This window comes from Mustela putorius, unplaced genomic scaffold, assembly GCF_011764305.1.
Source record: "Mustela putorius furo isolate JIRA1106 unplaced genomic scaffold, ASM1176430v1.1 tig00000083_pilon_pilon_pilon, whole genome shotgun sequence".
Classification (NCBI taxonomy): domain Eukaryota; kingdom Metazoa; phylum Chordata; class Mammalia; order Carnivora; family Mustelidae; genus Mustela; species Mustela putorius.
Window position 1 is genome coordinate 15,898,914 of NW_025421273.1, and position 27,398 is coordinate 15,926,311.

Genomic DNA, 27,398 nt, shown 5'->3' on the forward strand with positions numbered 1-27,398 from the left:
GAATCCAGCAATTGTTGGGGTTAATGTAGAGCGTGAATCGAGCTACCTGGCTTGCTAAAATGTAACACAGAGGCCCTGGGGGGAAGAAAGGTTTCGGAGAAGGGGTAGGGCTTTGGGATACCGAGGCCTACACTACCACTCTGCCGCAGAATGCCACAGGGAGTTGCCTTCCGAAGTTTTCTTAGCCCAAACAGCTGCCTTTGATCTAAGAGATGTATGTATTGTCCCTTAGGCTATGGTTAGCAGAACATGCAGATTAAGCATATCTTATCTTTCCTGTTTATTAGATCCTCCTAGTTTTAGGAAGACCCATTGTCACACACCCTGTGCTTGAGAAATAGTTATAAGATTTGTGATTATCCTGAACGACCAATAAAAGCCAGAGCAAAGAAGACCAAAGGGTCTTCTGAGCGTTGACCCCCTGCGTTCTCTTCTCTTTCACAGCTAAATTTGGAGTAATCTTTCATCCACTGGTGCAAAGATTGCTGGCCATTCCTGGCAAGCAGTATGTAAAGAAATGATTACACTACATGATAACATCATGACCAGACTCAGTTTATCCCAGAAATGCAGAACATCAACAGACTGAAGGGGGAAAAGGCATTTGAAATAATTTTAATTGCTGCATTAAAAATGTCTAATAATATTCAATACCCATTCATGGTAAAACAGTAAATTTAGGAGCAGAGATCTTTCCAATCTGATAAAGAGTATGGATAACACAACTGCAGCAAATATTACACTCAATGGTTAGATATTTAAAGACACTAGAAAAGAGAAAAATGCTTATTGCCACCATTTCTATTCAATATTTTACTAGAGGGGTTAGATTATTTCTCAGACACACATGTAAAATAAAAGGTATAGGTCTGGAAAAGACAATATCAAACATCTTTATTCATGTAACTCTTAATACGTAGAAAGTAAAAAATAATCTACAGACTAATATACTTAATAAGTGAACTTAGAAAGGACAGAGAGCATTAAGATCAATATGTAAGAAGCAATTATATTGCTATGCATCATTTTAAAATCACATTCACGGAACACTAACTAATTAAATATCTGATAATAGATTTTTAAAAAGATGTGCAGGATCTCTACAACCCTTACTGAGAGAAAAATAGTAAGAAATACACCATGCTCACGGACTGGAAAACTCAGTATTTTAAACATGTTAGCTGTCCTCCACACTTGTCTACCTTGTTAACAAAATCCTAGCCATTCTTTAAAGAAAGCTGACTACTGGCTCCTCTAATTGTATGGACATACAAAGGGCCAAGACTAGCCAAGGCAATCTTGAAGAATAACTAACTCAGAGAAGTTAAAACATCATATCTAAATTTAAGAAATTTAGGGGAGTTGGGATGCCTGGGTGGTTCAGTTGGTTAAGCATCCAACTCCTGGTTTCTGCTCAGGTCATGATCCCATGGTCATGAGATCCAGGGCCCCGCATCAGGCTCTCTGCTCAGTGGGGAGCCTGCTTCCCTCTCTCTCTCTGCCTGCCTCTCTGTCTATTTGTGATCTCTGTCTGTCAAATAAATAAAATTTAAAAAAAAATAAACAAACAGTAGTAGTTTTAAGTGTTTGGTGGTTTTTGTTTCAGCGATGGCAAACTCTTAACATGGTCTTCTCAATACACAGTACTGGGTAAACGGGAAATAAATACTGTCCCCTTCTTCCCTCATCCCATATATAAAAGTCAACTTTATATGGGCAGAAATTCATTCATTAATTAAAGGTAAAATATATACTGTCAAAGGTTATATAGGAAAAAAATCTAGGTGACTTAGATGTCGCAAAGATTTTTAAAACAGGAAAAACAAAATATGTCTATTATAAGGGACAAATTTATTGTGTTGACTACATTAAAATAACAATTTCTATTCCCTAAAATATACCATTAAGAGAGTGAAAAAGCCAGAGTGTGAGAAAATATGTGAAGTGCATGTACGTGGCAAATGATTCTTATTTAAAACACATCAAAAGACACTATGGAGAATTATGCCTCCATCAGAAAGGATGAATACCCAACTTTTGTATCAACATGGACAGGACTGGAAGAGATTATGCTGAGTGAATTAAGTCAAGCAGAGAGAGTCAATTATATGGTTTCACTTATTTGTGGAGCATAACAAATAACACGGAGAACATGGGGAGATGGAGAGAAGGTAGTTGAGGGAAATTAGAGGAGGAGATGAACCATGAGAGACTATGGACTCTGAAAAACAATATGAGGGTTTTGAAGGGGTGGGGGGTGGGAGGGTGGTACGGTAGCCTGGTGGTGGGTATTATGGAGGGCACGGATTGAATGGAGCACTGGGTGTGGAGCCTAAACAATGAATTCTGGACCACAGAAAGAAAATTAAATTTTTTAAAAATCCCTAATTAAAAAAACACACATATCAAGAACACTTCAAAATCAGTAAAAAGAAGAGAAATACTGTGATTTGAAAATTATTGGCAAAAGATTTAAACAGGTGTTTCATAAAAAAGTACCAAGATGGCCAATATACATACACAAATACGCTGAGTCTTATCAGGCACCGGGGAGCTAGAAATTGAAATCACACTGCAGTGTTATTACACACCCATTAGAATTTCTAAGATTGTAAAGAATGACAATACTAAATGTTGGCCAAGATATGGAAAAACTAGAATTCTTATGTATTGTTAGCGGGGGGGGGTGGAAATTGGTAAAAACATGAAAATCGGGGCTGAGCATTTACGTGTGACCTTGCAATTCCATTCTAAAGTGAATATCCAAAAAGTTGCAGGTACATCAAACACCATGTGCCAGACAATAGGCAAGACTTGTTCCAGCCCCAAACTGGAAACAACCCAAAACCCTTCAAGAGAACAGATAGACTGCAATACACTCAACCCTGAAAATCAAGACACCAGCAAGAGTAAACACTCTTACCACTGCCTGAAACAGTACAAGTGATCCTTAGAAACATAACAGAATGGTGAATAAAAACGTCACATACAAAAGAAAACACATGACGGGTTTGCTTTTATACAAAGTTCGGAACCTGAAAAAACCCAAATGAAAGTCACAAAGTCAGAGCAATGGTAACCTTTTGGAGCAGACAAGTGAAAGAAAGCATGAGAGGGGCTTCTGGGGGCCAGCGATGTTTATTATTTTCTTTTTGGTGTGCCAGAGACTCAGTTTATTTTTGTTTTGTTTATTTTCAATTTTATTTTTTGTGGTAAGAATACTTCACATGAGATCTACTCTCTTAACAAATTTTTAAGCATACGATACTTCCTTTTTTTTTTATTGTGTTATGTTAGTTACCATATGGTACATCATTAGTTTTGATGCAGTGTTCTACGGTTCATTATTTGCATATAACCCCCAATGCTCCATGCAATACATGCCCTCCTTAATACCCATCACTGGACTAATCCATCTCCCCACCCCCTCCCCTCTAAAACCCTCAGTTTGTTTCCCAGAGTCCATAGTTTCTCATGGTTCATCTCCCCCTCTGATATCCCCCCTTCGTTTTTTCCTTCCTTTTCCTAATATCCTCCATGTTATTCCTTATGTTCCACAAATAACTGAAACCATATGATAACTGACTCTATTGCTTGACTTATTTCACTTAGCATAATCTTTTCCAGTTCTGTCCATATTGATGCAAAAGTTGAATATTCATCTTCCATTGTATATATGGACCATATCTCCTTTATCCATTCATCTGTTGAAGGGCATCTCAGTTCTCTCCACAGTTTGGTGATTGTGGATATTGCTGCAATGTACACTCAAGGCATGCGGCCCTTCTTTTCACTATGTCTTTATCTTCAGGGTAAATACCCAGTAGTGCAATTGCTGGGTCGCAGGATAGCTCTATTTTCAACTTTTTGAGGAACCACCACATGGTTTTCCCAAGTGGCTATACCGGATTGTATTCCTGCCAACAGTATAAAAGGGTTCCTCTTTCTTCACATTCTCTCCAACATTTGTTTTTCTTGCCTTGTCAATTTTTGCCATTCTAACTGGTAAAAGGTGGTATCTCAATGTGGTTTTGACTTGAATCTCCCTGATGGTTAATAAGGATGAACACTCTGTCTGCTAGCTATTTGTATGTCTTCTTTGGAGAAGTGTCTGTTCACGTCACTGCCCACTTTTTGACATGATTATCTGTTTGCTGGGTATTGAGTTTGAGAAGTTCTTTATAGATCTTGGATATCAGCCCTTTAACTGTAGTGTCATTTGCAAATATCTTCTCCCATCCCATGGGCTGTCCCTTTGTTTTGTTGACTGTTTCCTTTTCTGTGCAAAAACTTTTTATCTTGATGAAGTCCCAAAAGTTCATATTTGCTTTTGTTTCCCTTGTCTTTAGAGACATGTCTTGAAAGAAGTTGCTGTGGTCGATGTCGAAGAGGTTACTGCCTATGTTCTCCTCTAGGATTTTGATGGATTCCTGTCTCATACTGAGGTCTTTCGTCCATTTAGAGTTTATCTTTGTGTATGGTGTAAGCATATGGTTGAGTTTCATTCTTCTGTATACAACTGTAAAGGTTTCCCAGCATCATTTATTGAAGATACTGTCTTATTTCCATTGGATATTCTTTGCCACTTTGTTAAAGATTAGTAGACTGTAGTGGACTGTAGAATGGAAGGTCCCTATCTGGGCTCTCTACTCTGTACCATTGATCTATGTGTCTGTTTTTGTGCAGTACCTTGGTGTCTTGGTGATCACAGCTTTGTAGTAAAGCTTGAAATCAGGCAAAGTGATGCCCCCAACTTTGTTTTTCTTTTTCAACATTTCCTTAGTGATTCGGGGTCTTTTCTGGTTCCATACAAATTTTAAGATTGTTTGTTTCAGCACTTTGAAAAATACCTCTCGTATTTTGATTGGGATGGCATTGAAAGTTTAAATTGCTCTGGGCAGCACAGACATTTTAACAATGTTTATTCTTTTGATCCATGAGCATGGAAATGGTTTTCCATCTTTTTATGTCTTCAGTTTCTTCCAAGATTGTTCTGTAGTTCCTCAAGTATAGATCCTTCACCTCTTTGGCTAGGTTTATTCCAGGGTATCTTATGGTTTTTGGTGCTATTGTAAATGGAATCAATTCCCTAATTTCTCTTTCCACAGTTACATTGTTGGTGTATAGGAAAACAACTCATTTCTGTGCATTGATTTTGTATCCTGCCACATTACTGAATTGCTCTATGAGTTCTAGAAATTGAGGGGTGGTCTTTGGGGTTTTCCACATAAAGTATCATGTCATCTGCAAAGAGAGAAAGTTTGACTTCTTCTTTGCCAATTTGAATACATTTTATTTCTTTTTGTTGTCTGATTGCTGTTGCTAGGACTTTTAATACTATGTTGAACAACAGTGGTAAGAGTGGGCATTCTTGTCCTGTTCCTGATCTGAAGGGAAAGGCTCTCAGCTTTTCCCCACTGAGAATGATATTCGCTGTGGGCTTTTCATAAAGGGCTTTTTATGAAATTGGGGAATGTTCCCTCTATCCCTATACTCTGAAGTGTTTTAATCAGGAAAGGATACTGTATTTTGTCAAATACTTTTTTCTGCATCAATTGAGAGGACCAACTGGTTCTTCTCTCTTGTCTTATTAATGTGTTCTATCACATTGATTGATTTGGGGATGTTCAACCTCCTTTGCATCCCAGGGATAAATCCCGCCTGGTCGTGATGGATAATCTTTTTAATGTACTGTTGGATCCTTTAATCTAAGATCTTGTTGAGAATTTTGGCATCCATATTCATCAGGGTTGTTGGTCTGAAATTTTCCTTTTTGATGGGGGTCTTTGCCTGATTTTGAGATCAAGGTAATGCTGGCCTCATAGAGTCTGCGAGTTTTCCTTCTGTTTTCTTTTTTTGAAACAACTTCAGGAGAGTAGGTATTACTTCTTCTTTGAATGTTTTGTAGAATTCCCCAGGGAATCTGTCAGGTCCTGGACTCTTGTTTTGTTGGGAGGTTTTTGATCACTGCTTCAACCTCATTACTTTTCAGGTTGTGAATTTCCTCCTGTTTCCAGGGAGAAACCACGTTATAGGTTTCCAGCATACAGTACTTCATAGATAAAATGTTGTAGCAGATCTCTCGAGCTTATTCATCTTGTCTAACTGAAACTTTATGCCCATTGGTTAGTAAGTTCCCATCTCCCTCTCCTCCAGGCTCTGACAACTATCAGTCTACTCTTTGATTCTATGAATTTGATTATTTTGGATAACTCATATAAAGAGAATCATGTAACACTTATCTTGCTGTGACTAGCTTATTTCCCTTGGCATGATGTCCTCAAGGTATATCCATTCTGTTATGAAGAATTTCCTTCTTTCTAAGAATGAACAGAATTCTAAGGTATGTCCACAGAGCATTTCCCTTATCTATTCACCTGTTGATAGACATGTAGGTTGTTACCACTTCTTGGCTACAATATATAGAGCTGTCATGAACATGGGAATGCTAATATCTCTTTAAGACACCGATTTCAATTCTTTCAAATACCCAGAAGTGTGGGTTGGTAGATGACATATGCATACCTCACTCCTTCCTAACCCACTGACTCTTCCTTTTTAAAGTTTTTATTTGATTTTATTTAAATTCCAGTTAGTTAACATACAGCATAATATTAGTTTCAGGTATACAATATAGTGATTCAACACTTTCATACAATACCCAGTGCTCATCACAACAAGTCCACTCCTTAATTTCCATCACCTATTTCACCCATTCCTGCACCCACCTCCATTCTGGTAACCATCAATTTGTTCTCTATAGTTAAAAGTCTGTTTCTTGGTTTGCCTCTCTTTTTTTCTCATTTGCTTCTTAAATCCCACATGTGAGTGGAATCATTTATTTGTCCTTCTCTGACTGACTTATTTCACTTAGCATAATACTCTCTAACCCATCCATGCTGTTGCAAATGGCAAGATTTCATTCTTTTTGAAGGCTGAGTAATATTTCATCAAACACACATATATATACACCACATTCATCACTCAGTGGACACTTGCGCTGTTTCTATAATTTGGCTATTGTAGATAATGCTGTTATAAATACTAGGGTGCATGTATGCCTCTGTTTAGAATTTTGTATTTTGGGGGTAAATACCTAGTAGTGCAATTGCTGGATCATAAGGTAGTTCTGTTTTCAACTTTTTGGGAACCTCCATACTGTTTTCCACAGTGTCTGTACCAGTTTGCATTCCCATCAATAGTGCAAGAGGGTTCCCCTTTCTCCATACCCTCATCAACACCTGTTGTTTCTTGTGTTGTTAATTTTAGCCATTCTGGCAGGTATGAGGTGATGTCTCATTGCAGCCTTGATTTGCATTTTCCTGATGATGAATAGTGTTCAACATCTTTTCATGTGTCTGTTAGCCATCTGGATATCTTCTTTGGAATAACATCTATTCATGTCTTCTGTCCATTTTTAATTGTATTATTTGTTTTACAGGTGATGGATATTAAGGAGGGCACATGCTGTGTTGAGCACTGAGTGCTATATGCAACAAATGAATCATTAAACTCTACATCAAAAACTAATGATGTAGGGAAAGGGCGCAGGGTTTGAAACATGGCGGACGACGTGGACCAGCAACAAACCACCAACACCGTAGAAGAGCCCCTGGATCTCATCAGGCTCAGCCTGGATGAGCGAATTTATGTGAAAATGAGAAATGACAGAGAGCTTCGAGGCAGATTACATGCTTATGATCAGCATTTAAATATGATATTGGGAGATGTGGAAGAAACTGTGACTACTATAGAAATTGATGAGGAAACATACGAAGAGATATATAAATCAACAAAACGGAATATTCCGATGCTTTTTGTCCGGGGAGATGGTGTTGTACTAGTTGCCCCTCCATTAAGAGTTGGCTGAAACAAAGAATTTATCGTGTCTGGAATATAGGAGTTTTTGTATGATTGCCTCTTTAAATGTAGAAGACATTCAAAAGAGAAACCTGCGTAAATTTGGATATTAAGAAGTGACCAAGGATTCTTCCACTCCTGAAATGAGTTGATTTACAGATAACTCAAAAATTCTGCACGCTAACGGGCATTTTAATTTTATTTCCAGTGCTTTCAATAAATGTGATCGCCAAGATGCAGAAAAAAAAAAACTAATGATGTAATATATGCTGTTTAACTGAACATAATAAAAAGAAACTAGTATGTTGGCTAATTGAACATAATAATAAAGAAGTCCTTTATAGATTTTGGATACTAACCTTTTATCATTTGCAAATATTTCTCATATTCTGTAGGTTCCCTTTTAGTTGTCAATTTTTTTCCTTCACTGTGCAGCTTTTTATTTTGATTAAGTCCCAATAGTTTATTTTTGCTTTTGCTTCCCTTGCCTCAGGAGACATTTCTAGAAAAAGGCTGCTATGACCAATGTCAAAGAAGTTACTGCCTGTGTTCTCTTCTAGGATGTTTATGCTTTCAGGTCTCACATTTAGGTCTGTCATCATTTTGAATTTTTGTGTATGGTGTTAAGAAAGTGGTCCAGTTTCATTCTTTGCACTTTGCTGCCCAGTCTTCCCAACAGAATTTGTTCAAGAGACTGTCTTTTTTCCACTGGACACTCCATCCTTTGTCAAAGATTAATTGACCACCTAGTTGTACATTCATTTCTTTGTTTTCTATTCTGTTCTATTGATCCATGTGTCTGCTTGTGTGTTGGTACCATACTGTCTGGATCACTACAGTTTTGTGATATAACTTAAAGTTCAGAATTGTGATGCCTCCAGCTTTGCTTTTCTTTTTCAAGACTTCTTTGGCCATTTGGAGTATTTTGTGGTATCATACACATGTTAGGATAGTTTGTTCTAGCTCTGTGAAAAATGCTGTTGGTATTTTGATAGGGATTGCATTAAATATGCAGATTGCTTTGGGTAATATAGACATTTCAACAACATTTGCTCTTCCATTCTATGAGCATGGAATGTCTTTCCATTTCTCTATGTCATCTTCAATTTCTTTCATCAGTGTTTTATCATTTTCAGAAAGAAATTGAATCAGTAATCAAAAAACTCCAAACAAAAGTCCAAGAAAAGATGGCTTCACAAGTGAATTCTTCAAAGCATTTAAAGAAGTTAATGATATCAACCTTTTGTCTGTACTGTTATTTGCAAATATCTTCTCCCATTCTGTGGGTTGCCTCCTTGTTTTTTTTTTTTTTTTTTGTTGTTGTTGTTGTTGTTTTGCAAATGACAGTACAGACAAAAGGTTGATATCCAGAATCTATAAAGAACTTCTCAAACTCAACACACACAAAACAGATAATGATAATCAAAAAATGGGCAGAAGATATGAACAGACACTTCTCCAATGAAGACATACTAGTAGCTATCAGACACATGAAAAAATGTTCATCATCACGAGCCATCAGGGAGATTCAAATTAAAACCACATTGAGATATCACCTTACACCAGTTAGAATGGCCAAAATTAGCAAGACAGGAAACAACATGTGTTGGAGAGGATATGGAGAAAGGGGAACCCTCTTATATTGTTGGTGGGAATGCAAGTTGGTGCAGCCACTTTGGAGAACAGTGTGGAGATTCCTTAAGAAATTAAAAATAGAGCTTCCCTATGACCCTGCATTGCACTACTGGGTATTTACCCCAAAGATACAGATGTCGTGAAAAGAAGGGCCATCTGTACCCCAATGTTTATAGCAGCAATGGCCACAGTCACCAAACTGTGGAGAGAACCAAGATGCCCTTCAACAGATGAATGGATAAGGAAGATGTGGTCCATATACACTATGGAGTATTATGCCTCCATCAGAAAGGATGAATACCCAACTTCTGTAGCAACATGGACGGGACTGGAAGAGATTATGCTGAGTGAAATAAGTCAAGCAGTGAGAGTCAATTATCATATGGTTTCACTTATTTGTGGAGCATAACAAATAGCATGGAGGACATGGGGAGTTAGAGAGGAGAAGGGAGTTAAGGGAAATGGGAAGGGGAAGTGAACCATGAGAGACTATGAACTTTGAAAAACAATCTGAGGGTTTTGAAGGGGCAGGGGGTGGGAGGTTGGGGGAGCCAGGTGGTGGGTATTGCATGGAGCACTGGGTGTGGTGCAAAAACAATGAATTCTGTTACGCTGAAAAGAAAGAAAAAAGAAAGAAAGAAGTTAATGAACCATGAGAGACTGTGGACTCTGAAGAACTAATTGAGGGTTTTGGAGGGGAGGGGGGTGGGAGGTTGGGTGAGCCTGGTGGTGGGTATTGGGGACAGCACGTATTTCATGAAGCACTGGGTGTGGTGCATAAACAATGAATCTTGGAACGCTAAAAAGAAATTTAAAAAATAAAATAATATTTTAAAAAATTAAAGAAGAGTTAATACCCATTCTTCTCAAACTATTCCAAAACATAGAGAAGGAAGAAAAATTTCCAAATACATTCTATGAGGCCAGCATTACCCTCATATCTAAATGAGATAAAGACACGACTCGAAAAGAGAACTAAAGGCCAGTATTCCTGAGGAACACAGATACAGAAATTCTGAATAAAATATAAGCAAACTGAATCCAACAATACATTTTAAAAAATCACTTGCCATAATCAAGTAGAATTTTTTTCTGGGTTGCAAGGGTAGTTCAATATTCACAAATCAATCAACGTGATGCACCACATCAATGAAAGAAAGGATAAGAAACATATGATCATGTCAATAGATACAGAAAAAGCATTTGATTAAATACAACATACATTCATGATAAAAACCCTCAACAAAGTAGGTTTCGAGGGAACATACTTCAACAAAATAAAGGCCGTATATGAAAAACCCACAACTAATACCATCATAAATGGGGGAAATTAAGAGTTTTTCATCTATGGACAGGAACAAGACAGAGATGTTCACTTTCACCACTTTTATTCAACATAGTACAGGAAGTCCTAGCCATAGCCATCAGACACCAAAAAGAATTAAAAGGCATCCAAATCAGGAGGAAGAAGTAAAACTCACTATTTACAGATAACATGATATATACAGAAAACCCAAAAGATTCCACCAAAAAACTGCTAGAACTGATAATAAAAAAGTTCAGTAACTTTACAGGATACAGAATCAACATACAGAAATCTGCTGCATTTCTATATACTAAAAATGAAGCAGCAGAAAGAGAATTAAGGAATCAATCCCATTTACAACTGCACCAAATGCAATACGATACCTAGAAATAAACCTAACCAAAGAGGTGAAACACCTGTGCTCTGAAAAGCACCATACTATTTAGAAAGTGTGACTGATGCCTCTAACTTTGTTTTTTCTCAACTGATTTGGCTATTTGTGGTTTCTTATAAATTTTAGAATTTTTTTTTTGCCTTTTTAAAAAAATTTTTCAATGTTCCAGAATTCATTGTTTATGCACCACACCCGGTGCTATATGCAATCCGTGCCCTCCATAATACCCACCACCAGGCTCACCCAACATTCCACCCCTCTCCCCTCCAAAACCCTCAGTTTGTTCCTCAGAGTCACAGTCTCTCATGGTTCATCTCCCCCTCCAATTTCCCCCAGCTCCCTTCTCCTCTCCAGCTCCCCATCCTCCGTGTTATTCCTTATGCTCTATTTCTGTAAAAAAATGTCATTGGGATTTGGAGAGATAGCAATAAATCTATAGATCGCTTTGAATAGTATGGACATTTTAACATTATTAAATCTTCAAATCCACGAACACAAGATGCTTTTCCATTTTGTATTTTTTGACATAAACAGTGGCATTATGGCATGTTCCCTTCTGAAGACTACCTCGAGTTGTATATTAATGGTTCATCAACTACCCATGTGTGTATTATGCTTCAGTAAAAATATTCATAAAAAATAAGACTGTAGAGCACCTGAGTGGCTCAATCAGTTAAGCATCCCACTCATGATTTCGGCTCAGTTCATGAGATTGAGCCCTGTGCTGGGCATTGTGCTCCATGGGTGCTGTGCTTGGGATTCTCTCCTTTCCTCTCCCCCTTGCCCAACTCAGATAAAGAAATAAAATCTTTCAAAAAATTAAGACTGCCATTTACTAAAATACATGGAATAGATGAAAAGCAATGAATTCATAATGAGCCTCAATAAAAAAGGAGAGAGAGAAACAAACTCACTGGAAGGATGACATTGCAACTTGCAAAGACACCAACTCCTCTGTAATCTGATAAGGGGAAAGGCCATCTAAAATGAATGCTACTTCAGAGTAACCAAATATCAAAGAGAAAAATTTCACATACTAAATACAGAATCAGTGGACTTAAAACTTATGGTTTGCAATTTCTCCGTTAATAGCTGATTCAGGCAATGGTCATTGATGGATGGTAAAACTATTAGGTGGACAGGTAATGAGGAATTTTACAAGGAAAGGATGAGACCTTCATCACCCAACTCATTTATCAAGGTTAGCATCACCAAACATGACACAACCCCAAACTGGATACCAGGCACAGCACCACTAGTGAAGTATCCATGCCAAAAAATATTAAAGGTAAACCTAATTCACTCATTATATCTAACATAAGACCTTCAGGACACATATGGACCAGGGGAACAAATTAAATGATACCACAGGGAAGCAATAATAAAACCTGATACACGAAACATTTTTCAGGACAGCTTATTTCTTTCACAAGTAAATAGCATAAAAAAGTAATTTTTTAACAGAGCCTTCATTTGGATCCTGATTTCAACAAATAATGTACAAAAGGTATACTTTAGGCAACAGAGAAAATCTGAACATTGACTGAATGATATTAAGTAACTACTGTTAACTTTATTCAGTGTCATAAAGACCTCTATCTTCCACCTTATGCAAAAATCCATTCCAAGTAGGCTGTAGATGTGAGTATGAATGGTAAAACCATAGGTTTTCTAGAAGAAAACTGGGGATATAGTAAATTTCTTTAATGTAATAATAAGTAATAACAACAAACTTTAACAAACATAAGTTTTAATATTAAAACTTGAGGTGCACCTGGCTGGTTTAATCAGCAGAGTGTGTGACACTTGATCTTAGAGTTGTGAGTTCGAGTCGCAAATTGGGTGTAGAAATTACTTAAATTTTTTTTTAAAGAACAAATAATCCAATCAAGAAATGGGCAGAGGACATGAACAGACATTTCTGCAAAGAAGACATCCAGATGGCCAACAGACACATGAAAAAGTGCTCCATATCACTCGGCATCAGGGAAATACAAATCAAAACCACAATGATATATCACCTCACACCAGTCAGAATGGCTAAAATCAACAAGTCAGGAAATGACAGATGCTGGCGAGGATGCGGAGAAAGGGGAACCCTCCTACACTGTTGGTGGGAATGCAAGCTGGTGCAGCCACTCTGGAAAACAGCATGGAGGTTCCTCAAAATGTTGAAAATAGAACTGCCCTATGACCCAGCAATTGCACTATTGGGTATTTACCCTAAAGATACAAATGTAGTGATCCAAAGGGGCACATGCACCCGAATGTTTATAGCAGCAATGTCCACAATAGCCAAACTATGGAAAGAACCTAGATGTCCATCAACAGATGAATGGATCAAGAAGATGTGGTATATATACACAATGGAATACTATGCAGCCATCAAAAGAAATGAAATCTTGCCATTTGCAACAACGTGGATGGAACTAGAGCGTATCATGCTTAGCGAAATAAGTCAAGCAGAGAAAGACAACTATCATATGATCTCCCTGATATGAGAAAGTGGTGATACAACATGGAGGCTTAAGTGGGTAGAAGAAGAATAAATGAAACAAGATGGGATTGGGAGGGAAACAAACCATAAGCGACTCTTAATCTCACAAAACAAACTGAGGGTTGCCGGGGGGAGGGGGTTTGGGAGAAGGGGGTGGGATTATGGACATTGGGGAGGGTATGTGCTTTGGTGAGTGCTGTGAAGTGTGTAAACCTGGTGATTCACAGACCTGTACCCCTGGGGATAAAAATATATGTTTATCAAAAATAAAAAATTAAAAAAAAAATTAAAACATGAGAAGTATCTTCACTGAAATCTGGGATAAAACAAGGATGTCCTCTATTAAAACAAGGATGTCCTCTATTTCTGATGCTTTTTAATAATTCAACCTACTGGATAAAATGAATAAAGGATATCAATAGGCAACATACTTTGCCATTTGGGGTATGTTGATGATCTTACAGTAGGCAAAGATTTCTTATGCACTAGCCTTAGAAAAAAGGACTAATAAATGAGATTAAATTTAAGAATATCCATTCATCGGGGCACCTGGGTGGCTCAGTGGGTTAAGCCTCTGCCTTCGGCTCAGGTCATGATCCCGGGTCCTGGGATCGAGCCCCGCATTGGGCTCTCTGCTCAGCAGGGAGCCTGCTTCCTCCTCTCTCTCTGCCTGCCTCTCTGCCTACTTGGGATCTATCTCTCTGTCAAATAAATAAATAAAATCTTTAAAAAAAAAAAGAATATCCATTCATCAAAAAATACTATTAAAAGAGTTCAAATGTACAATATAGAGTAGGAGAAGGTATTTCCATTAGAGAGATAAAATCTCTAAGGTAGAGCCTATATTCAGAGAACACAGAAAATCCTACTGATCAACAGAGACAAACTCAATCAATGAATTGGCAAAGAGACTTGAACAGGTATTTCACAAAAGAAGATATCTAGATGAAAATAATCACATAAAAAGATGAAAAAAATCATATCACTAATGATAAATAGAAGGTGTAAATTAAAACTGTAACGAAATGTCATTGCATGTCCACAATGGCTAAAATATGCAAAGAGCCCTGATGTCCACTGACAGATAATAGATAAAGAAATTGAGATATATACACAACAGAATATTACTCAGCCACCAAAAAGAATGAAATCTTACCACTTGCAATGACATGGATGGAACTAGAGGATATTACGCTAAGTAAGTCAGTCAGAAAAAGACAAATACCACATGATTTCACTCATATGTGGAATTCAAGAAAAAAAACAGTTGAATATAGGAGAAAGAAAGGAAAAATAAAATAAGAAAAACATAGAGGGAGGCAAATCATGAGACTTTTTTTTTTTTTAAAGATTATTTATTTGAGGGGCGCCTGGGTGGCTCAGTGGGTTAAAGCCTCTGCCTTCGGCTCAGGTCATGATCTCAGCGTCCTGGGATCGAGCCCCGCATCGGGCTCTCTGCTCAGCGGGGAGCCTGCTTCCTCCTCTCTCTCTGCCTGCCTCTCTGCCTGCTTGTGATCTCTCTCTGTCAAATAAATAAATAAAATCTTTAAAAAAAAAAAAAAAAAAAAAAAAAAAAAAAAAAAGATTATTTATTTGAGAGAGAGAGTGCACAAGCAGGGGTTGGGGTAGAGGGAGAAGCAGATGCCCTGCTGAGCAGGGAGCCCCACACAGGGCTCAATCCCAGGACCCTGGGATCATGACTTGAGCTGAAGGCAGCTGCTCAACCAACTGAGCCACCAAGGCACCACAAACCATAAGAGACTCTTAACTATAGGGAACAAAATGAGGGTTACTGAAGGAAAAGTGGGTGGGAGTGGGAAGATGGGGTAACTAGTTGACATTAAGGAGGGCACGTGGTGTCATGAACACTGAGCATTATATGCAACTGATGAATCACGAAATTCTACCCCTCAAACTAATAATACATTGTATGTTAACTAAATTGAATATATTTTTTATTTAAGTTCAATTAGCAAACATATAGTACATTATTGGTTTCAGAGGCCATGTTCAATAATTTATCAGTTGCATACAACATGCAGTACTCATCATTAAATTGAATTTAAATAAAATATTTTTTATTCTGTTCAGTTAGCCAGCATATAGTACAACATTAGTTTTTGATGTAGTGTTCAATGATTCATTAGCTGTGTATAGCACCTGGTATTTTCTTTAAAAAAGATTTATCTTTTGAAACATTCATAAAATTATATTAATTATTAAAAAAATAAAAAGAGAGAAATGTCATTGCTCACATGCTGGAAAAGCCCAAATGAAAACTGACAAGCAATAACAATTGTCACTGAGAATGTGGAGCAAGGATTCCCTTCTTTTACTATGGGTAGAAATGTAAGTTGTTGCAACTGCTTTGGCAGATAGAGCACAGATATAGCCTATGACTAGAAATTTCATCTAGGCATATGCCCAAACAGTGAGTGCCATTCTATTATCATATGTGTATCAAGTCAGAAAGATACAATGTAGAACAGTCACACAATGAAACACAGCAACAATGAAACTAAAACTCCATAAAATCACATGAATGAAGATTACCAACAATGTTGAGAAAATGAAGTCAGACACAAAACAACATATTTCTTGATTCTATGCATGTAAGGTTTGAAAACAGGAATAACTAATTAATTGCTTTGTAATTTGTAATAAAGATTATCTTTGAGGGGTTGACAGGGTAGAGGCATGAAGAGGCTCTAAGGGTTACTGTTAGTTTTCTATTCTTAATTGGCTGTTGATCACTTGGGTGTGTTCACTTTCTGAAAATGTATCAAGCTTTACATTCATGCCTTGTGCACCTTTATATGTGTCATATTTCAATTTAAAATCTAAAAAGTAGGGGTACCTGCCTGGCTGTCTTGATATCAGGGTTGTGAGTTCAAGGCCCACATTGGGTGTACAGATTACTAAAAATAAATAAACTTTTTTAAAGTTAAAATTAGGAGTGCCTAGATGGCTGAGTTGGTTGAGCATCTAACTCCAGATCTCAGCTTAGGTCTTGATTTCAGAGCAGTAAGTTCAAGTTCCATATTAGGCTCCATACTGGGAATGGAGCCTACTTAAAAAGAAAAAAATTAAAATTAGTACCCATTCATAATGCTTTGTAAAACTGCTAGCAAACTTGGAAAATAGTGAACTTCCTCAAGGTGGCAATTCTTGTAGATCAAAACCCTACAATAAACATCATTCTTACTGTTAAAACTTTAGAAGCATTTCCACTGAAGTCAGGAATAAGACAAGAATGCCCTCTATTACTGATGGTGTACAGTGATTCAACCTATTGGGGGAAATGAATAAAGGATATAAATAGACAATTTACTCTCCTATTTTGGAAATCTGAATAAAGAATAAATATTTCAAAACAGATTCAGCTTCACTAGTAACAGAACATGCCATTTAAAAAACTCACCACACTGGCAAAAATTTAAGGTTTGAAAATAACAAGTGTTGTCTAGGTGAAGGCAAGGAAGAACTATCAAAAATTGCAGGTGGGGTAGACGGAGGGAAGATGGTGGAAGAGTAAAGGGACCCTCCTTTCTGGTCCCTGGAATTCAGCTAAATAGCTATTAAATCATTCTGATACCTGTAAATTCAACCTGAGCTCTAAGAAAAGAATTGCTGCAATTCTAGATATTTTCTACAGAAAATTGACCGGTTTTTGCAAGGTAGGTGTGGAGAAGTTAATCTGAGGTTATCTTCCAATAGAAGATAAACTGTTCAGAAGGGAGAGCCTCCATAAGCCAGCTACCAGAAAACGAAATAGCCTGGGAGTGCAAAATCTGGACTTTTAGAAGCCTGCTCCTGTGAGAATTGACCTTCCCTGAAACATGCACAGGTGGCAAAGTGGAGAAAAATCTTAGGTCAGACAGTCTGGCATCAGAATTCCCAGGGTCACACTAAGAATGGGGGTAGCTAAGTGTGACAGAATCCTCAAACAATGGAGTGGGGAAGCTGACTACAATTCGTGAGCCCAAGTGGCCTCTCAGCTAGGTGTTGCCATAAACCACAAACTCTCTCATGACTGGGCAACTGCTCTCCAAGCAGGGGCCAGAAAGTTACAGAACTGAAGTGAGACACTACTCCTTCCCTAGGGAGGAGCAGTGTGGGTGTGCACACAACTGGGCAACTGCTCCTCGAGCAGGGGTTCAGAAAGCAGCAGGCTGTGGTGAGACCCCCCCAACACACACACACACCCCAACACACACCCGGGGGAGGACCAGTGTGGATGTGCACCACAGGAGTCTACAGAGTTTGGCGCACACAAAAGTGATTGCTTTTCCCTGAGAGTGCATAGAAGAGTTTCCTCCCCATCCCGCCACCATCATTCAGTCCTGGGACTGCAGACAGGACACCATGATCTTTATTTTTATTTTTTTCATCCTCTAAAGTGGCAGGAAAAGCCTTTGGGGAACAAAAGCCACATAGAGTAAGTGGAAGTAGCCTACACTGAGCCCAGTCCCTTGCAAGGGGCAGTGCAAAGACACATGAGAATCAGTGCAACAGGCCCCTCCCCAAAGGACCAGTAGGAACATCAGTCTATTACCAAGTTTACAGATCACACAGAACTGAAAAGCTCATGCATTAGAGGAAAATAGTGTATAGAATTTAAGGGTTTTTTTCTCATGACTCTTTAGCCTTTCAATTTAAATTTTTCTTTTCCTTTTTTTCCCCTTTACAACTAGCTTCTTATTTTACTGACATTTTTAAAGTCTTTTTTATTTTTCATTTTCACATTTACATCTTATAGATATACTCTTCTTCTTTCACTATATCCAATTTTATTTTTGTATATATATATATCTGGTTTTTAATTAAATTAATTTATTTATTTTCAGAAAAACAGTATTCATTATAAGTTTTAACTTCTTTAAATTTTGGAATCTAGCATCTATTAGATTATATTCTCTCCCCTACCACCAACATTTTTTTTCCTTTTTTGGTTTCTGATCCCTTTGAATTTATCTAGTTATATTTTGTTAAAGAGCCAGAGGTAACACTCTCTGCCATAGACTTAATCAATGTGGATATAAGGAAAATATTAGACCTTGAATTTAGAATAGTGATTATAAAGATACTAGCTGGGCTTCATTAAAGCATAAAAGACACTGGAGACTCCCTGGGAGCAGATATAAAAGAACCAAAATGTAAGCTGTTCAAAATGTACAAGAGCACTCTTTGGATAAATAAAAATTGCTATTGTTTCTATTGAAAAAAACTAAAATCTAATCAGGACAAAATAAAAAAATGCTTTAACTGAGATGTAGTCTAAAACGGACACTCTAATGGCTTAGGGTAAATGAGGCAAAAGAGAGACTCCGTGACACAGAAGATGAAAGGATAGAAAGTAAGGAAGCTGAGGAAAAGAGAGAAAAACAATTAACAGACCATGAGGGAAAGCTTCAAGATAACAGTACTACTATAAAGCAAAATGATATTAGAATTTTGGGGGTCCCATAGGAAGGAGAGAGAGAGAGAGAAGGTATATTTAAGCGAATCACAGCTGAAAACTTCCCTAATCTGGGGAAGGAAACAGGCATCCAAGTCCAGGAGGCACAGAGAACAACCCTCAAAGTCAATAAAAATAGATAAACATTCCACCATATAATAGTGAAGTTTTCAAATTTCAGAGATAAAGAAAGAGAAAATGCTGGAAGGAGCTCAAGACAAAAGTCTGTAACACAAGGGTAGAAACACTGGACTGACAGAAGACCTATCCACAGAGATCTGGAAGGCCAGAAAGGGCTGGCATGACATATTCAGGGTACTAAATGAGAAAAACATGAAGCCAAGAATATTTTTCCAGCAAGGCTGTCATTCAGAATGGAAAGAGAGATAAAGAACTTCCGGAACAAAAAGAAACTATAAGAATTTGTGATCATTAAATCAGCCCTACAAGAAATATTAAAGGGGAGCCTACAAATGAAGAGAGAGCTCAAAAGTAACATAGACCAGAAAGGAATAGAGACAATATGCAGGAACGGTCACGTTACAGGTAATACAATGGCATTAAATCCATATCTTTCAATAGTTACTCTGAATGTAAATGGGCTAAATGATCCAATCAAAAGATATATGGTTTCAGATTGGATAAAAAAAGCAAGATCCATCCGTATGCTGTCTACAAAAAACTCATTTTATTTTTTATTTTATTTTATTTTTTCAGTGTTCCAAGATTCATTGTTTATGTACCACACCCAGTGCTCCGGGCAATACATGCCCATACCCCCACCCTCTTCCCTTCCAAAACCCTCAGGTGTTTCTCAGTCCACAGTCTCTCGTGGTTCATCTCCCCCTCTAATTTCCCCCAATTCATTTTTCCTTTCCTTCTCCTAATGTCCTCCATGTTATTCCTTATGCTCCAAAAGTAAATGAAACCATATGATAATTGACTCTCTCTGCTTGACTTATTTCACTCAGCATAATCTCCTCTAGTCCCATCCATGTTGATACAAAAATGGGTATTCATCCTTTCTGATGGAGGCATAATATTCCATGGTGTATATGGACCATATCTTCTTTATCCATTCGTCTGTTGAAGGGCATCTTGACTCTTTCCACAGTTTGTCTATTGTGGCCATTGCTGCTATGAATACTGGGGTATAGGTGGCCCTTATTTTCACTATGTCTGTATCTTTGGGGTAAATACCCAGGGTCATAGGGGAGCTCTATTTGTAATTTTTGAGGAATCTCCACACTGTTTTCCAAAGTGGCTACACCAACCTGCATTCCCACCAACAATGTAAGAGGGTTCCCCTTTCTCCACATCCTCTCCAACACTTGTTGTTACTGTCTTGTTAATTTTGGCCATTCTATCTGGTGTAAGGTGCTCACTGTGGTTTTGATTTGAATTTCCCCAATGGCTAATGATGATGAACATTTTTTCATGTGTCTATTAGCCATTTGTATGTCATCTGTGGAGAAGTGTCTGTTCATGTCTTCTGTCCATTTTTTGACATGATTATCTATTTTTTGAGTGTTGAGATTGAGGAATTATTTATAGATATTGGATATCAGCCCTTTGTCTGTAGTGTCATTTGAGAATATCTTCTCCCATTCCATGGGTTGCCTCTTTGTTTTGTTGACTCATTATAGACTGAAAATCTTTTCCATATTTAAAATGAGGGAGTGAAGAACCATTTTGCATGGCAAGAGACATCTAAAGAAAGCTGGAGTAGCAATCCTTATATCACAAAAATTAGATTTTAAGCCAAAGACTAGTAAGGGATAAAAAGGGACACTATATCATACTTAAAGGGTCTATCCAACAAGAGGTTCTAACAATCATAAATATTTATGCTCCTAACTTGGGAGCAGTCAATTATATAAACCAACTAACAAAATTAAAGAAACATATTGATAATAATACAATAATAGTAGGGGACTTCCAACATTCCACTCACAGCAATAAGAGATCATCTAAGCAGAAGATCAATAGGGAAACAAGGGCTTTGAAGGATACACTAGACCCGATGGACTTCACAATTATAAACAGAGCATTCCATCTTAAAACAAAAGAACACAAATTCTTCTCAAGTGCACATGGAACATTCTCCAGAACAGATCACATAATGGGTCACAAATCCAGACTCAACCAGTACCAAAAGACTGCAATTATTCCCTGCATATTTTCAAACCACAGTGCTTTTAAACTTGAACTCAATCACAAGAGGAAATTTGGAAGAATTGCTTGGAGGTTAAAGAGCATCCTACTGAAGAATGTTTGGGTCAACCAGGAAATTAAAGAAGAATATTAAAAATTCATGGAAACAAATAAAAATGAAAACACAACTGTTCAAAAACCTTGGAATGCAGCAAAGATGTCCCCAAGAGGTAAGTACTTAGCAATACAAGCCTTTCTCTAAAAACTAGAAAAGTTTCAAAATACACAAGATAACCTTACACCAAAAGGACCTAGAGAAAGAACAGCAAATAAAGCCTAAACCAAGCAGAAGAGAAATAATAAAGATTAGAGCAGAAATCACTGAAATAGAAACTAAAATAACAGCAGAACAGATCAAGCAAACTAGAAGCTGGTTCTTTGAAATAATTAATTAGATCAATAAATCTCTTATCAAAAAGAAAAGAGAAAGGATCCAAATAAAAAAATCATGAATGAAAGAGGAGAGATAACAACCAACACCAAGGAAATACAAACAATTATCAGAATATATTATGAGCAAATATATGCCAACAAATTAGGCAATCTGGAAGAAATGGATGCGTTCCTAGAAACTTACAAACTACCAAAACTGAAACAGGAAGAAATAGAAAATCTGAATAGACCCATAGCCAGCATGGAATTTGAGTAAGTAATCAAAAATTTCCCAACAAACAAGAATCTAGGGCCAGATGCTTCCCAAAGGAATTCTACCAAACATTTAAAGAGGAACTAGTACTTATTCTCCTGAAACTGTTTCAAAAATTAGAAATGGAAGGCAAACTTCTAAACACATTGCATGAGGCCAGCATTACCTTCATCCCAAAACCAGACAAAGATCCACCAAAGCACATATTGCTTGGAGCACTAGGTGTGGTGCATAAACAATTAATTCTGGAACACTGAAAAAAATTTTAAAAAATAATTTAAAAATTTAAAAAAAATCTTACCAAAAAGGAGAATTACAGACCAATATCCCTGATGAACATGGATGCTAAAATTCTCGCCAATAGGATCCAATAGTACATTAAAAGGATTATTCAACATACAGTACATCATTAGTTTTTGATGAAGTGTTCAACAATTCATTACTGTGTATAACACCCAGAGCTATATGTTGGCTAACTGTTCATAATAAAAATAAATAGGGTGCCTGGGTGGCTCAGTGGATTAAAGCCTCTGCCTTCAGCTCAGGTCATGATCTCAGGGTCCTGGGATCGAGCCCCACATTGGGCTCTCTGCTCCGCGGGGAGCCTGCTTTCTTCTCTCTCTCTGCCTGCCTCTCTGCCTACTTGTGATCTCTGTCTGTGAAATAAATAAATATTTAAATAAATAAATAAATAAATAAACTTTTTAAAAAGGATTATTCATCAGGACTAAGTGGGATTTATTCCTGGGCTGCACAAGTGGTTCAACATTCATAAATCAATCAATGTAATACATCGCATTAATAAAAGAAAGGAAAGAACCATATGATCCTCTGAATTGATGCAGAAAAAGCATTTGTCAAAGTACAACATCATTTCTTGATTAAAACTCCCCACAGTGATTTAAAATAGTGCTTCCCTATAACCCTGAAATGCACTACTGGGTATTTACCCCAAAGATATAGATGTAGTGAAAAGAAGGGCCATTATGTACTCCAATGTTCAAAGCAGCAATGGCCACAGTCGCCAAACTGTGGAACAAAACAAAATGCCTTCAATGGACAAATGGATAAGGAAGATATGGCCCAAATATACTATGGAGTATTATGCCTCCATCAGAAAGGATGAATACCCAACTTTTGTATCAACATGGACGGGACTGGCGGAGATTATGCTGAGTGAAATAAGTCAAGCAGAGAGACTCAATTATCATATGCTTTCACTTATTTGTGGAGCATAAGGAATAACACGGAGGACATGAGGAGATAGAGAGGATAAGGAGTTGGGGGAAATTGGAGGGGAAGACGAACCATGAGAGACTGTGGACTCTGAGAAACAAATGAGGTTTTTGGAGGGGAGAGGGGTGGGATGTTGGGTGATCCTGGTGGTGGGTATTATGGAGGGCATATATTGCATGGAGCACTGGGTGTAGTACATAAACAATGAATTCTGGAACATTGAAAAGAAATTTTTAAAAATAAATAAAAATTAAAAAAAAAAACTCTCCACAGTGTAGGGATAGAGGGAACATACCACAACATCATAAAAGCCATCTATGGAAAGCCCACAGTGATTATCATTCTCAATGGGGAAAAATTGAGAGCTTTTCCCCTAAGGTCAGGAATACGACAGAGATGCCCACTCTCACCACTGTTGTTCAACATAGGATCAGAAGTCTTAGTTTCAGAAGTCCTAGCTTCAGCAATCAGACAACAAAAAGAAATAAAAGGTATTCAAATTGGCAAAGAAGAAGTCAAACTCTCACTCTTAACAAATGACATGATAAAAAAAAATGACATGATATGGGGAAAATCAAAAAGACTCCACCCCAAAATTACTAGAATACAGGATTTCAGTAACATGGCAGGATATAAAATCAATGCACAGAAAATCAGCTGCATTTCTATACACTAAAAATGAGGCAGAAGAAGGAGAAATTAAGGAACCAGTCCAATTTACAATTGCACCAGAAACTATAAGATACCTAGGAATAAACCTAACCAAAGAGGTAAAGGATCTGCACTCTAAAAACTACAAAACACTTATGACAGAAATTGAGGCAGACACAAAGAAATGGAAAAACATTCCATGCTCATGGGCTGGAAAAAATTAATAATGTTAAAATGTCTGTGCTACCCTAAGCAATCAACACATTCAGTGCAATCCCTATCAAATATACCATCAACATTTTTTCACAGAGCTGGAACAAATAACCCTCAAATTTGTAAGGAACCAGAAAAGACTCCAAATAGCCAGGGGAGTGTTAAAAAAAAGAAAACCAAAGCTGGGGATATCACAATGCCTGATGTCACATGATACTACAAAGCTGTAATCATCAAGACAATATGATACTAGCACAAAAAAAGACACACTGATCAATGGAAGAGCATAGGAAACCCAGAAATGGACCTTCAACTCTATGGTCAACTGATCTTCAACAAAGCAGAAAAGAATATCTAATGGAAAAAGGACAACCTCTTCAACAAACAGTGTTGGGAAAATTGGACTTCAAGATTAAAAGATTCTGCACAGCAAAGGAAACTATCAACAAAACAAAAAGGCAACCCACAGAATGGGAGAAGATATTCGCAAATGACACTACAAAGGGCTGATATCCAAGATTTATAAAGAACTCCTCAAACTCAACACACACAACAGATAATCATGTCAAAAAATGGGCAGAAGACATGAACAGACAATTCTCCAAAGATGACATACAAATGGCTAATAGACACATAAAAAAATGTTCATCATCATTAGCCATCAAGGAGATTCAAATCAAAACCTCATTGAGGTATCACCTTATACCTGTTAGAATGGCAAAGATTAACAAGACGAAAGCAACAAATGTTGGAGAGGATGTAGAGAAAGGCGAACCCTCTTGCACTGTTGGTGAGAATGCAAATTGGTGCAGCTTTGGAAAACAGTGTGGAGATTCCTCAAGAAATTAAAAATAGAGCTACCCTATGACCCTGCAATTGCACTACTGGGTATTTACCACAAAGATACAGACATAGTGAAAATAAGGGCCACCTGTACCCCAATGTTCATAGCAGCAATGGCCACAATGGACAAACTGTGGAAAGAGTCAAGATGCCCTTCAACAGATGAATGGATAAAGAAGATATAGTCCGAATATACAATGGAATATTATGCTTTCATCAGGAAGGATGAATACCCATCTTTTTATCAACATGATGGGACTGGAGAAGATTATGCTGAGTGAAATAAATCAAGCAAAGAAAGTAATTACCATATGGTTTCACTTACTTGGAGAACACAAGGAATAACACAGAGGATATTAGGAGAAGGAAAAGAAAAATGAATTGGGGCAAATCAGAGGGGGAGATGAACTATGAAAGACTGTGGACTGAGAAACAAACTTGAGGGTTTTGGAGAGGAGGTGGGTGGGAGATGGCTAAGCCTGGTGGTGGGTATTAAGGAGGGCACGTATTGCATGGAGCACTGGGTGTGATGCATAAACAATGAATCTTGGAACCTTGAAAAAATAAAATTAAGTTAATTAAAAAAAAAAAAGAAAACTGGGACTGCAACATGCCAAATGAAACTGCACCATTCTCTTAAACCATACACAAAGATAAACTCAAAATGGATGAAAGACCTCAAGGTGAGACAGGAATCCATCAGAATCCTAGAGGAGATCACAGGCAGCAGTCTCTTCCACTTTGGCCACAGCAACTTCTTGCAGGAACATCTCCAAAGGCAAGAGAAACAAAAGCAAAAATGAACTATTGAGACTTAATCAAGATAAAAAGATTTTGCACAGCAAAGAAAATAGTCAGCAAAACTAAAAGGTAACCAAAGGAAGGGGAGAAGATATTTGCAAATGTTTTATCAGATAAAGGGCTAGTATCAAGATCTATGAAGAACTTATCAAACTCAACACCCAATAAATAAATAATCCAGTCAAGAAATGGGCAGAAGACATGAACAGACATTTCTCCAAAGATGGCATACAAATGGCTAATAGACATAAGAAAAATGTTCATCATCATTAGCCATCAGGGAAATTCAGATCAAAACCCCATTGGGATACCACCTTATACCTCTTAGATAGGCAAAGATAGGCAAAGATTACCAAGGCAGGAAGCAACAACTGTTGGAGAGGTTGTGGAGAAAGGGGAACCCTCTTACACTGTTGGTGGGAATGCAAATTGATGCAACTTTGGAAAACAGTGTGGAGATTCCTCAAAAAGTTTATAGAGTTATCCTATGACCCTGCAATTGCACTGCTGGGTATTTACCCCAAAGATACAGATGTAATGATCCAAAGAGGCACATGCACCCCACCCCACCATTTATAGCACCGATGTCCAAGACAGTCAAGCTGTGAAAAGAGCCAAGATTTCCATCAACAGGTGAATGGGATAAAGGAAATACAATACACACACACACACACACACGCACGCACACACACACACACACACAAATACATACACACTGGAATATTACTCAGCCACCAGAAAGGATGAATACTTACCATTTATGTCAATGTGGATGGAAGTGGAGGATATTATGCTGAGCAAAATAAGTCAGAGAAAGATGATTATCACATGGTTTCATTCATGTGTGAAATATAAGAAACAGCTCAGAGGATCATAGAGGAAGGGAGGAAATGGAATGGGAAGAAATCAAGACAGGGTGACAAACCAAGAGAGACTCTTAACTCTAAGAAATAAACTTAGGGTTGCTGGAAGGGAGGTGGGGGGTTGGGGTAACTGTGGTGGGCATTAAAGAGGGCACCTGATGTGTTGAGCACTAGGTGTTATATGCAACTGATGAATTATCGAACTCTACATCTGAAACTAATGATGTACTCTATGTTGTCTAATTGAATTTAAATTAAAAAATTCCAGGTAGAAGTGCATATTATTCTTCAGCGGAATAATTTGTTAATAACTTATACATTCCAAGATGGCACCCTATGACCCAGCAATTCTACAATTCCTCTGTGTATTTCCCACGGAATGTGCCTTACAGAAACTCTCATGGATGTGCACAAGGAAACCCAAGCAAGAATGCTCACATCTATCGTCAATGAGGAGATGAGTCAATAAATTGTGGCATAATCACAGGCAACACTGTAGAGAAGTTAAAATAAATGAAATGCATCCTATGAATAAACATAAGACATAATGGGAAGTAAGAAAAGCAAGACACAGAATGATCTGATTTCATTTCGGTAGAGTTTAAAAATAGGATATATTGCTTTGGGTTACATAACGTTAAGCAAAATAATAAAAATCCCCATGGAAATAATTGTAGTAATCTCTAGAGCATATTGGGAAGATTAGAGTGTCATAGACAAGGGGCCTCAACTGTCTACCGTACTTCATTTCTTACACTGGGGAAGGATACACTGGTGTACA

General features: G+C 37.6%; 2 protein-coding genes across 2 annotated transcripts in view; one reads left to right on the forward strand and one right to left on the reverse strand.

The window, feature by feature from the left end:
- STK32B (serine/threonine kinase 32B) overlaps positions 1–27,398 on the reverse strand; it is a 400,430-nt gene that overhangs the window by 314,031 nt on the left and 59,001 nt on the right. The gene's annotated exons all lie outside the window — the stretch shown is intronic.
- LOC123390793 (U6 snRNA-associated Sm-like protein LSm3) lies at positions 7,544–8,099 on the forward strand. Its single transcript, XM_045075558.1, has one exon. It carries the CDS (start codon positions 7,562–7,564, stop codon positions 7,868–7,870), a length of 309 nt encoding a protein of 102 aa, XP_044931493.1. The 5' UTR covers positions 7,544–7,561; the 3' UTR covers positions 7,871–8,099.